This window comes from Polypterus senegalus, chromosome 16 (genome assembly GCF_016835505.1).
Source record: "Polypterus senegalus isolate Bchr_013 chromosome 16, ASM1683550v1, whole genome shotgun sequence".
NCBI lineage: Eukaryota > Metazoa > Chordata > Cladistia > Polypteriformes > Polypteridae > Polypterus > Polypterus senegalus.
Window position 1 is genome coordinate 55103208 of NC_053169.1, and position 15837 is coordinate 55119044.

Here is a 15837-nt window from a genome sequence, read left to right on the forward strand (position 1 = left end):
ACAATCACCACACATTAGCAGGGCTGGAACATGCATTGTTGCTGCACTGAAATGGTGTGGGCTAAGAAAGAGAAAGAGCAAGAGCAAGCTCCTGGGGACATCTTGATGACTTTTACATCATTATATTCGTGTGTATGTGTGTGTTCGTGATTTTATATGCATACTGGCATTCAGATAGGAGATGATAAATAGTGAAAGGAATTTATTAGAAGTTTGAGTACTTTACTCCATTACTGCACTTACTTCCAAAATGCTTTCCCACAACCCCAGCATTAGACGTTTCATTGATTATGGACTTTGAAGACTATTTGTTTTTAATCAATTTTAATTAAAAGCAAATAACAACATTCCATATAATCAAATCAATCTTTACAAACCAAAATTTAACCCTCAAATAATAATATATTTGACTGCTCCGTATCAGCTCGGCCCCTTGCCTGTAATGCCAAAATGACTGCTACAGCTCTCAGCTCCAATATCATATTGAAGTTATTTATATATATTTTTTTTTTCAAAATTAAATCTTAATACAGAAAGCAAACAGATGGTAAAAATTGTTTGCAGACCTGATCTCCATTTCTAAAACACACTTGAGGATAAAGATTCATTATACTTGAAAACTTGAAAAAGATAACTGGAATTCCTTATAAAAATAGCCGTACTTGTATACATCAGCACATGACAGCTACATACTCCTACAGAACAGTAACGCAAATGTACTTTTCCAAAGCAGCAAAGCTGTGCCGCCTCAGGGCAAGTGTTCATGGGACACATGACAAACACATGGATATTGAGGTTGAACTGTAAGGGTCAATTAGCAAGAAAACAATACTGTAGAAAATAAATGAATTAAGGAAGCAATCCGGCCTGTCATGGCTTTATGAAACCGCAGAATACACTCTTAAGTAGTATATGACTTTTAGTGAGAAGAAAATCAAAATGAATCCCTTTCTCACTTTTTGTTTTAGAGTTAAGCTCTCAACACAGCCTGAGAAGAGATGCATCTTCTGCTCACATTGGCCCTGAGAAAGTCATCTATCTTTTAGTAACATATATACTCTCATTTAAGTTCTCACACGGATAAGTTGGGGCTTGATTTTACAGTATAATTTCCAGTATTTTATAATGTCGACCGTATAAATTGAATGTGGAAAACTCCCACTATTGGTCCAAAAGATTATGATATGCTAACGCCCACCTGAGAAAGCACACTGTTCATTTTCTATGTATTGTGACTACGTGACCACACGGTTATACCCGAACTTATCCGAAGTGAAATTTGCACTGTTTTGTGTATCTCACACCCTCATACACCTTTATCATAAAAGCATCCCTTATCTACGGTGGAACGTTTGATCAGAAGCAAATATGAAGCTGGTTTTGAATTCAATGTCGTTGAAGAGGTGAAAGAAATTGGTAACTGTGCTGTTGCAACAAAATTTGATGCGTCTGAGAAACTGATGTAAGATTGGAGGAAGTAAGACAACGAAAAAAAATTATTACGTGTGGCATTTTTGAACAGGTGTATAAGTCAGGGTCTGATTTTATGACCGATTTTTCGGGTTTCAAGACCCGACTTATAAAACGAGTATACTGTATATGGTATGTCTGTAATATAGGATTCTCCTTTTGAGATTAGATTTACTCTATGAAGCAAGTCTGGCCTCAGATCTCATCTTGCCTTCCGCAAGTGCCTTACCGTTCACTGGACTTAAAATATAGGGGACTACAATTCCCATCAGGCAGCAGGAGAGTACTACAGCTGATGGAGCACATTGTAATAAGCATGCACAAAGTTTTCAAGCAAACAAGGCACTGTCTTAAACACCACAGATATGTTTGCCATTTTTCTTGTCAAATAATGTGGATTACAGTTTCAGTCAGTGTGCTTTACATGTACACACATAAATCACGTTAAGGTGAATAACCCGATTATTTTATTTTTTTTTTTAATAATCTGCATGTGCAAGTCATCTTCTGGATTTCACCTCTGCCAAAACACTGCAACGCTTATTCAACTGGTCACCAAAAAAAAAAAAAGACATCATTGGACACTGTGAATTCAAAAATAAGCATAATGTCTGTGTGTTGTATAAAAACGTTTCGTCCAATTGACACTTTATTTATAGGCCTGCAGGCAGCACTCTCTCTTCTCCTTGGCTGTGCAATTGAGCCCTGCAAAGGACCTGGTACGTGTTGTTTGTGGCTTACATGGAATACTGCAGAAATAATAATGAAAAACACCACAGGTAAATTTACTTGCTTAAACTACTTTAAAAAGTAAATCGGACTGTGTAACTCGCATTACTTTTAATGTGTTATCTTACTGCTCTCAAAAATTTGTTGACGAGTTTAGCACTGTACGTTCAGCTCATCGACATAAATTTAGAGATTTGGAAATTAATAACACAGATTATTTCAGCAAGGAGAAGGAATAATGCGATCACCCAAACATTTGCCTCTGGAAATAATTTTGTGGACACTTCTACCCGTAATTAGTGAAAGCACATGTGAAGCAAATATATGAGCAGCTCGGCAGAAGGCAAAGGACATGTGCTGGCTACAAAATCCTTACCAGTAACCTGGTTAAAGGTTTACATGGCCACATAACTGGGTAACTGATGCAGAATTCTGTTAAATTGATTTCGCTATTCGGAATTAGAGCTTACGTGACGTTTTAGAAATCTGGTTTCTGTAAATAATCAGGTTATTGAAGTACATGCAAACACACCAGTTGGCTCACTTTTATCTGACAGTACATCTTTCTGTCTCATCAAGGGTTCTGTTTAGCGAAGGAGAACTTCCAAAACAAACTTCGAAACCCCCCAGCCCCACAGCAATTACACATAATGTTTAAGAAAAAAAAATACAAAATGAGCCATTAAAATTGAGGCAACAGTATAAGCAATAGGCAGTGCAGCGGAGTTCTTAAGTTGCCTTGTGCACAGACACTATAAACTGAAGTAAAAATGATTTTAGCCATGTCCTTCTCATTTCATCAATGTCACCGCTTGTAAAAACAGAGACAAGTCTTGGACTGGAACACTCGCAGAGCTCCACATTTTGCTTAAAATGGCTTCAAATACTTAAATCATGCTCTTGTTAGCCACAATTTAAGCCATCCATCTTTCTTCTACACCCGCTTTTTTTTTTCTTCCCCTGTCTGAGGTTGAGGGGAGGACCGCAATTAATCCAATTATGTAAACATTTTGGATCTTTTAACAGATGTGCTGGGCCCCACAAGTCAGCCTTTTACCTCATTCAAATAATGAGATCAATTACTGCCAAGACAGAGAGGCCATTGCTGCATGAACAGCAAAGAGACAAGTGTGGCACGCAAGGAATGGACATGTGATTCTCTGGTTAGTTAAAAAAAAAAAATAAAAAAATAATAATAATAATCTTGCAGTATCTTTCTGGCAAATCCCCAAGATATTAAAAGGATATTTTTTTTGTAATAATACTGCACTAAAGCAGCCAAAGAAAGCAAAAGTGCTTTACTTTTACCCAACCTTTCATTTCACCTGCCAATTTGAAAAACTACAACAAATTTTGGAGTGGTGGCTTGAAGGCTAAAGATCTGCACCACTGTCTGGAAGGCTGCCATTTCGAATCCCTGTTACTGCCAAAAGCAGCGCCCTTGAGCAAGGCCCTTAACCGGCAATTGCCCAGGGTGCTGTACAATGGCTGACCCTGCGCTCTGACCCCAATTGTAAAAGTCGAAACAAAGAACTCAGCCAGAATGCCATAACAGTAGGATGGATTAAGTGCAAGTAATACCTTGACTCCTGTCCTGAGTGGGATGCCAAAGGCTACAGGAACCAGGAACAGGACGGCAGGGTGCAGTTCATCTCCCACTATACTAGGTGGCACTGCCCCTTATATAGAGTCCCAGTTTGGACACCTGAGGCGCTGCATGGCAGCTGGAGTCCAGAAGTGCAGTCCTGTAGGGTTCTCTGGGGGGACGATATACTGTAGGGTGCTGCCGGGGGAAGTGCTTCCAAATAGCCACATCACATCACCAGAAGTGCTCCAGGGTCCAGTATAAAAGGAGCCCGCTGCAAGACTTGAACGAGTTAGAGTTGGGAGGTAGCAGGTGACACGCATTGGAGGAGAGAGAACTTGAGTCTTTATTATTGGCTGTAATTGTAATGAGCCAAGTGGATTAAAAGTCCTTTATTTTAGAACTAGGGTTGTGTTGGGCCGTGTGTCTGGGGTTTGGGGAGCTGCAGCGACTTCTACGGTTTACAATGTCCATTACAGAGTGTACAGTGCTGTACTTCTGATGGTAGCCAATAGCTAGTATAGACACAAAGTAAACTGAATCAAGTGACAGTCGCATGAAACCTCTAGGATGACCCCATACCTAATCTAAATATTATCAGGATTAGTTATATTTGGTAACCCTTTAGGTTCTGCACAAATGCAATCAATACTCATTTATGTAACAAGATCTTAACAAAGGTTTCTTTCGATTTTCATACAACTTATAAAACATCACTAGATGGGTCAGTAATGTATATTGACATGCTGGTAAAATGACTTGTGAATATGAAGGATTCATAGGTCTTACCCTAAATATGAAATATCGAGAGAAATGCGTCTCAGTGAAGTTACCTCCGAGCACTCCAAAGTGACGGTTCATTAGGTGGTCACAAAGCAGAGATGAAGAAACACTTTACAGAGGCTTTGTCACAAAGACCCAAAGAAGCGTTTAAAGTCTTGCTATCTAGTAGTAAAGGAGTAATAGATGTGCTTTTGTAGCACTGAAACTAAAATGCTACCTTATGCTTAATTAGCTTTTTTTCTTGCTTGAAGAGAAAACAAAAAAAAAAAAATCAATTTGGGATAACCTCCCAATTTCAGAGGAATATCCAATAATGTATGAATTTATTGCTACTAATACAAATAAACACACTAACTCCTCATTCACAGCAGCCCCTCAAATGCTGTGCTTATTTTCAATCTCCTTATCATATTTGGGCTTGGGTGTATTAAGCACTACCAGAATTCCACAAGCGGTCCTGCCAGGACCCAAGGGGTCGGAGTCCCCAGGGCAGAACAAAAGAGAGGAACTGTTTAGGTCAGCAACATTTAAACCAATAAAACAACAACAGGCATCTGCCTTTATCATATTTAAAAATAAATCATTCTATAAAAGACCCAGATGAGCAGTAGTTGGAAGGGCGGAAAGCCTTTAAGACATGACTTGATGCACCCCAAGTGGATAGAAATGGGTGACAGCTGGCAGCTGTGCAGGATGTTTTGGTCAAAAAGATTTACACAATTAAGAAAGAAATGTCAGAAAGAACCACCAAACATGAACATGTCAGACTCATTCCCAATGGTACGCAATTCAGTCATTCATACATCTTACGCGGTTTTTCTGCTGTGTAAAGCAATTTTTAATAGCGCTAGCTAAGACAGGGACCACATAACACAAAGATGGATTGGGCCATTGCAAGCTATACTGCCGTGACAGTCACATTCTCACTTATAGTAAATTCTCAGGATGTTTATAATATTACAAAATGAGGCAGCAGGACCACATTGCAAAGTTGATCAAACGCAGACGACCGTTTCTGGCCGGTGGAGTCAATGATTACATTAACATGCATCACAAACTACCATTGGAACACCAAAAACGCCCAGGCTGTCTTTCCTCATAAAGAAGTGAAACCTGATAAAATTCACAGCCAATGACATCATCCCTTCTTTCATTATCACAGGCTTCTGTTACAAGGAGCAGCCTGTTTCTAGACGCCCAATCCTAGTGCGGACACATTAAATTTCTGCGTGTTAATGCCTTAGTAAAAATGGCAGAAAATGTATTTTATTGGAGAATCATCATTTCAATCATTTATTGAATCATCATTTGGATAATATTAAAATATCTGAACTGATGGGTGTACCACCAAAAATGATGGCAGCATGCATCTAGAGGTAACACAAAACCCCAAAGTGGTATATTTGCTTGAAAGCACTGAGCGAGGGGCTTTGTCGATGGCGTCAAGACCAGGTGCTTAAGGTAATTACAGAAACCGTCTGTAGTGCCAAAAGACCAGACCCAGTGGATTAAACCAGTGTGGCAGGCAATTGCCTCAATCACAGTTGGAAAGAAGCCCAAACCTCAGCCATGGGCAGCTCTTGGGAACAGAGCCCAAATGGGAGATGAGGGCAGACCTCAAGGTAGCACTAGGGAAAATTGATTCGGACTTCGAGCAATTCAGAGTTCAAATGGCCTCCTGAAACAAATTAAGTTTGAAGTATGAAGGACCACTGAAGTTTGGTGTCAATGATTACAGTTGAACTTATCCGACCTGTAAAAATTTGCATGGATCTAGCTCCGTCAGTTAACATATAATTAGCAATGAGGAAAAAGGGTAAGCTTGCGAAACCTGGAAAGTGTTAAACTGCCATGAAGTCTTATTCGAGTTATCTAACCTGACGTGCCCAGCGATTTCTAAATCATGTAATATGACGTTGTCTGCTGACGAGATTATTAACTGCCATTGCCAAGTTGCATAATATAAATGGCCTGTATTTGATATAGCGCCTACTAGAGTTCAAGAACCCCCCTAGGCGCTTCACAACACAACAGTCATTCACCCATTCACACACTGTGTGATATACAACATCAGTTTAAACCACTAGGTGCTAACAATGCCAGACATACACATACATATAAGAAAAAATATACAGAATTAAGCCATTAATTGCAAGGAAGGGAAATACCACATCTTACCTCTGCCATAGAAGTACTTGTGATAGTAATAAGCTCCGAGGTCGATGTGCTCAATAATGTAGCGTTTCACTTTTTCACGATGAATTGGCTGGTTTTCTCTGGGCACCTCCAACACGGATACTCCAGCATTTGTACAATGAGAGCTGAGGGATGACTCAAAAGAGCAGCTTTCACCTGCACTGTTCGCTGAAGAGTTGGCTCTGGATAACGAAATCCTCCTCTCCCCTTCACCTCCAATTTCATTCCTAAAATATGGGCAGCTTAGGACCAGGCCGTTACTTTTACCATCTCCTTCATCGGCATCCAGGTTCTCCTTTGAGTTCAGATCCTCTCGACTCCCTAAAGGGGACTCGCAAGATCCTGGTGTGCTCCCCGAAACCTGATATTGAGATGCAGCCGATGCGCCAGTTGTCATATTTTTCCTTTTCCCCAAATTCACCCGGTTAGCCATTGCATCGCTAATGTTGAACAAAATACTCTGTACATCATAGTGTGCAAAACATTTCTGAAAGCTGAGAGGCTTGCCGTACTTTTCCAATTTGCCATCATCCTGCTCCATTGAAAATCGCAGACCTTCGGGTTCGCTCTTCAGCGTCCGTAGCTTCCTAAACAGCGATGTCTCGACCGACTCCGATTTTAATCTCCGCTTAAAAGACTTGTCGCTTTCCCTGCTATAGAAAAGTGAATTATCAACATAATCAAACCCAGAGATTGCCACAATTTCACCTCGGGAAATCTGTGCTGCGGTCTGCAAGCTTGGAGAAAGAGAAGAGCTATAGCGTAGAAGTTCAGGAAAGCCCAGTGGTGGTATACTGCGGTGCTCCAAAGTGTCGATCCGATAGCCCCTCAACATGGCAAAAAAATTCTCTCCTGATAAACCCTGCCTGTCAATTGAAGATGTGCTCCCATACTCCCTGTGAAGAGAGGCCCCTGTGTTTGGGTTCACAGCATTCTGGTCTAGAATATCCTCGGCATCGATATCACTGATGGTGACATCACTGTTGCTTCTTTGCCTGATGGGATGAAGACCCTTCAGTGGGGATCTGCTTAAAATATCACTTAAAGAGTATTTGGTCTCTGCAAACTCCAAGTCCACAGACACATCTCTGCTTCGTTCACCTAACGTATCAATGCTTTGGTTAATCTGTCCATTTTGGAAACCCATCATCAAGCTCTCATAGTTTGGAGGAGGCCTGCTATCCCAACCATCCTTCTTTGGAGGCCATTCGGACACACGGGCCCGCACCCCCATTTTCGGCATCGCCGGCGTGCCATTTGTTTTGCCGCTACTTTCAAATTTGCCTGGCATGTTGGGAGGTCCCATATTGCCATTCAACATCTTGAACTTTCTAGCAAACAAATCATCTGACTGCATGCTTCTCAAGGTGTCTTTCAACCCTGCCGAAATTCCAGCTGGATGGGCTTTGTCTTCGTGCTGAAGACCTCAATGGCTCATATCATCTCAAGGGTAAAGGGGTACCCAGAATTTCCTTCCATTACATTGTTCCTTTTATTTTTAGCAGCAGTAAAGAGAGTAGGAAGAGTAAAGTGCAATGTTGCTATAAAGGAAATAGAGCAAATCTCTAGTCACGGTAATAACATTGTTATAACTTCATAATTCTCTTAAACACAGAGTCTTCAAACATATTCAGTAGGCATTAGTCGCTCCAGGATTTCAATATAAAGTCCACACGGGAACACGATGAATGCATTTCACGTGAAGCATATAGTTCAGGATAAAGAAGGCAGCTGACTTGTGTTCTGGCTCTGTAAGAGAAAAAAGAAAACCAAATTAATCAGTGCATATAAACGAACGTTGATTGGAAAACAAACACAACACTCACTTCAACTTCTGTCGAGTTTGCTTCCCTCATACTACTGTACATTGGCCCTGCAAACCAAGACATTTTAAATTCCTGGTCTTCATGACCTCTCAGCAGACTTTAACACGATGAACAGCCAGACAACACAGAAAAACCTGCCGTCACCGATTGGGGATGACCTGTTTCAGGCCGCATCTGTCAAATTTTATCAAATTTTATAGGATTACATGGAGAACTGCATTTCAGTTTCTTGTGTTAATATTCAAGAATGACAAAAGCAAAAACAGGATTTTAGGAATTGTTGCTTAGAAAGGTAAAAAAAAACCCAAAAAAACTAAATAATAGATGAAGTAAGCCCATGACAGCAAGACAGCCAAGTACTTGGGGCTGAAGGAAGAGTGCTGCAGACAAGGGGGGTATACACAGTGTGGACCCATAGTGGGGGCTGACGAGAGTTTACAGCCTTGTCTCTGTGTAAGGCCTGCTGACTTCTTGAGCATCACAGGTGTACATAAGAGAAAAGCCAGCAGCAAAAGTATATAGTGTAAGGCACTATATAAGAGAGACAGAGAGGAAAAAAAGCACACAGATATGTAATGCACTAGATAAAACAATGATAGACAGACAGATATGTAAGGCACTATATAATAGAATGACAGACAGACCACTATGTACAGTTATAGAGACAGGCTAAAACGCACAAAGAAATTAAAGGCTCTATGCATAATAGATAGACAAATATGGAAGGCACAGTATAAAAAGGACAGACAGACACAGACATAACTCCGAGTGCGTACGTGAAAGTATTTTATGACACAGCAGCATGCCACCGACAGCCAGTTCCTAATCATGAACTGATTGTCCGACTGAGACCCTCTGTAAGCTTCATTTCTCACAACACAAAACTGGACAATGCAGATTTTACACAGTGCCATCCATAAAGTATATTAATCTAGCTAACAGATGAATACAGTGGAGTGACATCAGCACTTGAATCCAACTCAATACATCTAACTGTAGACAATGGTGTAAAATGGGTTTTGAGACTTTCCAGGTAAGTGAGACAGATGTTTTAAGGTAATGTTCACGAACCGTAGCACCACAGAGTAGCGAAATGTTGCACGGCCAGGCAAATAAGAATTTCACTGTACTCTGTACATGTGACGTTAGGCTGATTTAGAGCATAAACGCTGTCTGCCCCAGGCCTACTGTTTAGTAAGTTAGTAAAATGTTGATGTGGTTCCCAGGCAATAAATCAATAAGCCGTTACATTAGTTCTCACTGCAAAATTGATCTGCAGCCAACTGGTGCCATAAACGGGTGTGGCAGGGAGCAGGCGTTTTTCCCCCATTTACATTTATTTGCTTAGCAGATGCTTTTCTCCAAATTTCAAAAGAGTTCAACATAATTGAGTAAACACCCATCTGTTTACGAACAAGTGTTACAGGACCAAGGGCAGCATCACACATGAAGAATTCAGAACAAAATGCAAGCGAGTTGGGATTCCCAGGTTACAAAACCTAACAAATAATATCAATTGGAAAAAAATTCACCAAACAAAAAGAGAGTCTTTAAACACTTCTTAAAAGTCAGCACTTCAATTGAAGGTGGGCAGCTCACATTCACCAGCTAGGAGCTGGTGATACCCAGGTTACTTGTAGCTGGCATACTCCTCCCTGAACCCGGGACATCTGTAGCCATAGTCCTAGATGGACTTGGGCAATTATGGGCTCGAGGGTAGGTGCTAAGTGCACTGTGCATTTTAATTTTCCAAACAATAAGTGTCCAAAGTGCAAGGCAAAATCTTCTTAAATAAATAATCCATAAAAACATACTGCCTTAGCGAGGAAGTTAAAACCTATAAATAAGCCTTTAAAATTAAGGCAAAAATGCGAGTTAGAAATCGGTATTTCAGTTCCTCTTCCCAGTTCTCCTCTCTCCATTCAACCATCTCCCAGTTATAATAAGGGGAAGCAAGATACCGGCGCCAGTGGCCCCAATGGACTCCCCGCATGACAGTCTGTCCATTGGCGTCTACCGGGACGCTGGACTCCACCTTCCCATACGTCTACCTTGGTGTCTGTGGGATCCCTAGGAGCCCCTATGATTACTCCTGCTCCCTGTTTTTCAGCTGGAGCCATCTAGTGCACCCCAGAAGCGACTCTCCCCACCATTGTTGCCAGGTCTACATTTTTCTTGTGTAACTGGGATACTTTTGCTATGTGTCCTTTTGAGGGTTTTTTTTTTTGGGCTACTTTTTCTTTTTTTTTTTTTTTTTTGAAAACACCACAGTATTTTAAACCTACTGAAATATTACCATGTCTTTCATTCTTCCAGCATTCCTTTCCCTACTGTTCATCACACTTGCATATTTTTTTATCAATGTAAAATCCCCACTGTTGTGAGAATCAATCTCTCTCAAACCTCCCCGGGTTTCAATGGTATGTACCTAATTCTCTTGTTCTCCTGATGCAGACCCCCACTTTCAGGAGTGTCATTTTGTCTACCTTGCGTATTGGCCTATTTTTTGGGAAAATTTGTTATGTTTAAGACTTGAGCTATAAATTCTGTAAGGAGATAGAAAAGCATGCTTGCCGCACTCCTCCATGGCGTTTCCACTCTGACTGCTTTACTGCTCACACACCGCACTGGCTTCCACCCGATTCTCTCTGCTCTCATTGACCTCACATCCTCCATGCCATTCTCTCTCATTTCAGGCTTTCTGTATACTTATTTGGGTGCGTTGCTTAATTATGACCTGTGGAGTGCCGATACTGAACAATTGAGCTGATCCTCCATGCACAAAAATAATAATTAACATTTATTGAATGCTTTTCTCACTATGCAGCACCGACCTGGATGATGCGACAGAGGCCATTTTTACGCCTGTATGTTCCCCACAAATGAGCTATTAGGTGGAGAAGGTTAACACAGTAAGCCAATTGGAGACATGGGATGATTAGGGGGCTAGGACAGACAAGACTGTAATGGGCAATTTTAGCCAGGACATCAGGATAATCCCTGCCGTTTTCGAAAGAAGCTTAGTGATTTTTAAATGACCACAGAGTCTGGACCTCTGTTTTGCTTTTCATCCTTAGGACGGCACCAAATTTACAAGCACAGTGCCCCCATCATGCCACTTGATTAAGAGGTATATCAGCTTGGCTCCACACAGTACAGAAGTGCACTGTTTTCTAAACTAAAAACTCACACACAGCTATGGACTCCCCTAACATGCATCACCACAGAGATACACATGAGATTTGAGGTCTCACCACAAGGTGGCATCATCAGCAGACCTGAGTGGGCAAGGAGGAGCCAAGGACCTTACAAGCACCTCCGTACATATTGGTGCTGACCACCCTGACAGCTCTGTAGGCAAACATCAGGGGGTCAATGTAGTAATCTGAAAAGATGAGTAAAATCTGCCCACCTCAACTGGTTGAACACAAAACATGCCAGTGCATTTTGAATCATCTGCAGTGGTTTTTGCAAGTGTCTGGCCTGGTGGCGCAAGGAATGACAGCACATGGAAATCCACACTGCAGGAGGGGAGCGCTGGGTACAGCTTACCACGATGTTGGCGAGAAGGGCACGATGATTGGTAAGCGTATGCTGATGGATTAAGGTTATTTGAGTTCTTTCCAAAGATATTTTAATGCTACCATCAGGTCAGGTCAGGGTGGGGAGAGTGCAGTGGCACAGCATGTTGCTTCACCCAGCATACAACAAAACAACTCTGAATCCCGGTTGACAACCCCCCCCAGGCCAAACCCACAGAAACAACCCTCCCTCATTCTGCCACAGCCAGGTGTTACGTGGGTGCCCCCTTAGCAAGGTCCATCCACTTGGGTCCTCGGCAATGAGGATCCTATGAGGCGGATCACCTTGGGGAATCGCATCACCTGGCCGTAGTGCCCTAACTGACAACTCGCAATGCAGTAATTTGCCTCATTCAGGACTCCATGAGCAACCGCTCATTCAACACAAAGTCAAACCAACAGTACCGAAGGCTTTTCCGTAGAGACACAGTACCAAAGGAGTTCAGTCTTCATCTTCAGTCACTGGATAGCGTCCAAGTCTCGCAACTATATAGCAAGACAGGGAGCACCAGGACTCTAAAGACTTGGACCTTCATCCTTCTGCATAGATATCAGGAGCGCCATACACCCCTTTCCAGCGAACTCATGACCCCCCATGTTCTCCCAATCCGTCTACTGACTTCACAGGAAGAGCCACCAGAGACATGAATGTCGCAGCCGAGGTAAGTAAACCTCTCGACAAGGTCGACACTGTCTCTGCAAACTGATGGCTACCATATTTACAATAAGAAGCAGGTAACATGGATTGATTTTTACCTAATTGGACAATGTAAACTGATGGGGTGCTGTTGTATTAATAAAATAAAAAAAAAAAAATCCATCTTTACATTTTCCAAACAGAAATTTGAATCCATGGGCAGCACGGTGGCGCAGTGGTAGCGCTGCTGCCTCACAGTTAGGAGACCCGGGTTTGCTTCCCAGGTCTTCCCTGCGTGGAGTTTGCATGTTCTCCCTGTGTCTGCGTGGGTTTCCTCTGGGTGCTCCTGTTTCCTCCCACAGTCCAAAGACATGCAGGTTAGGTGGATTGGCGATTCTAAATTGGCCCTAGTGAGTGCTTAGTGTGTGGGTGTGTTTGTGTGTGTGTGTCCTGTGGTGGGTTGGCACCCTGCCTTGTGCCCTGTGTTGGCTGGGATTGGCTCCAGCAGACCCCCCATGACCCTGTGTTCAGATTCAGCGGGTTCGATAATGGATGGATGGAAAATTTTAATCCATAAGGCTGTTAACCACCATGTCACCCTAAAAATAAATTCCCTCTTTCAGTTTTCAGTCGTGAATCTTAACGGTCCTGTAATAATATTTGGTTATTTGTGTTTTCTGCTTGGCTCCTGGTCAAAGCCGACAGTAATTATCTAACGTAGCGTTTGCCATTTATGGTTTCCGTACATTCTCATTACAGTTGAGGCCTAAGGCCATCCTGTATTCCAAACAGTGGGTTTGTTTGAGATTGTTCATCCCAAGTGTGTACAGCAGTTTAAACCAATGTTTTCTGCTTTGCCGCTCACACCCCTTACAATAAAGCCTACATGTAAAAGCATATTTTACCATGTTGGCTGTCACCACGCAGAGGCTTTCTATGGCTACCGCTTTTCAGAAAGTGGGTCGCTACGAAGCCCCCCTGCCGTTTTGCCTCTACTGGGAATCGGCCTCATTTCCAAGCAGTGACCGAATTACACAACCCTCGCACCCAATTGTTCTACCAGGGATACAACAGATACAATGAAATATAAATTTTTTGGATAGTTGAATTTTTAGATCCTATATTTAATTTTGGCAAGTAGCCCCCATCTAGGCTCCCCCAAATTAAGGATTAATCATCATGTTAAATATTTCATGTACAATGCTTTTAAAAAGAGTGTTTTCTCTGCAAGGGTGACGTTAAATATTGCATGAAGTTAAATTGTCAGCTTGTTCAAAGCGTCTTAAACATTTTCTTAATCCTGAGTGTTTAAAATGTTTTTCTAAACGCACTACATAAACACATGACACCCTGTCCACGGTTTGTTCCTGTCTGAAACCCTGTACTACCTAGGATAGGCTCCAGCAGACCCCTGTTCAGGACTAAGCAGGTTAGAAAATGACTGACCAACTCCGTAAACTGTACGGCAAAAATCAAGCATGGTCTTAGGTTAATTTTTACTCTGGTAGTATTGAAATGTGCATGCTAGACCACTCTAAATATGTGTAATCATTTTCAAACTAAAGATTATTCACCACCTAACTGCATACTATTTAACACATAAGGCCACTTGGGATATGAGGCCATCCATAAACAATGTCACTTCGGCCGGGGGGGCTTACAACTTTTGGGAGACTCTGTAACCAGGATTTTAGGGGGTATGTTGTGTGTTGACAAGTCATGATGAAAAGAAAAAACAAAAAAAATGCTCCAAGAAAACCAGTCCGAGCCGACTGGACTTTTAAGATGGGCCGAGGAGTCAGACGCGGTTATTGGGTTACTGGAGTCAGAGATGGTAAAATTAAACCGACTCTGACTAAACATAAATTGTAAAATAATGTTAAAATTTCCATTTTCACATATACTGATTCGATTAAACAATTTTTCTTCAAAAAATGTTCGATAAAAATACAGCTCCTTTTTAAAATTTTGCACATTTATTCTTATGTTTAATGTTGCTCAGTGTTTGTAAGCCACAACATCGCTACAGTCAAACTTTACCAGGTTAGAGTGCTAAAAAGTAGCCCAAAGATTCACACTGGCAGTAATGAAGTGTCTTGTATGGTATGTTGTGTGCTTTCAATCAACATAGAAAATAAATTAGTTTAAATACAAAGAGAGGAGCCAGAGGTGCTAGAAATTGAGAAGACGGGGTCGAAGGTTTTGCTTACCGACTCCACGCCTCGCCTATAAGTCTCAAATATATGCAGAGATGTCAGCTCTGCTATCATGCATAGCTGGTAACTCAACGTCACCGGTGGGTCAGCAGTGCACATGGAGTTTGGCCATCAGTCGATGTACTAGCAACATAAAGGCGCCTGAACGAGCAACAGTTCAGCCTTCATTCTCTGTACACTGTACTGTATTGTAGATTTAATTTAAAATAATACATTTGCTATTTTTGCACAACAGTGTGCACTCAGAATCCCATAATGACAAAGTGAAAAGTGGACATCGCTAAGAAAGGCATACGTTTACCACTGTAAGTGAGGATAAAAAGTGCTCTGCCATTAGTCAAGTTGAGGCTAAGGTCAAATAACCATGGACGCTCTGTTATGGGATTGCACCGTTGTTAAATAAATGCACCATAGTGAGATCTCCGAGCAGACGGAGTGAAACCTGCCTTCAACTAGACTAACCGTAGAACCCTGTGCCATGTAAACGTGTTGTATTGCGTCAGCTTCTATCCATTGTGGTTACTGCAAGATTTCCAAGTTGCCTTTACCTTTTGATTTACCCATGTAAAAAGTGAGTGTGCCAATACCACCAGTACTACCTCGATAATAATTGGTTTATGATGCTTAGGCTACCAGGTACAAACAGGATTGATTTAGTCTTTAGTTGTAGGGCCTGGCTTGAGTAAATGACAGCTGTCAGCAAATGAATGGGAAGTACAATGTGTAAAAGCACAACAAAAAGAAACGAGGAATACACGTTTTGGACCTCACAAATGGAAGAGAATCTCAGCTGTCTGATGTCTTATGTTTTACA

At 41.6% G+C, this 15837-nt stretch overlaps 1 protein-coding gene across 6 annotated transcripts in view; it reads right to left on the reverse strand.

Annotated features, from left to right (window-relative positions):
* Positions 1 to 15837, reverse strand: part of LOC120516360 (signal-induced proliferation-associated 1-like protein 2) — a 282998-nt gene that overhangs the window by 169267 nt on the left and 97894 nt on the right. For all 6 annotated transcript variants that reach the window (XM_039737968.1, XM_039737969.1, XM_039737967.1 and 3 more), the window contains one exon: positions 6746 to 8512. In XM_039737968.1, the coding sequence (XP_039593902.1) occupies positions 6746 to 8120 (1375 nt within the window). In that variant the 5' untranslated portion in view covers positions 8121 to 8512. The remainder of the gene's footprint in view (positions 1 to 6745; positions 8513 to 15837) is intronic.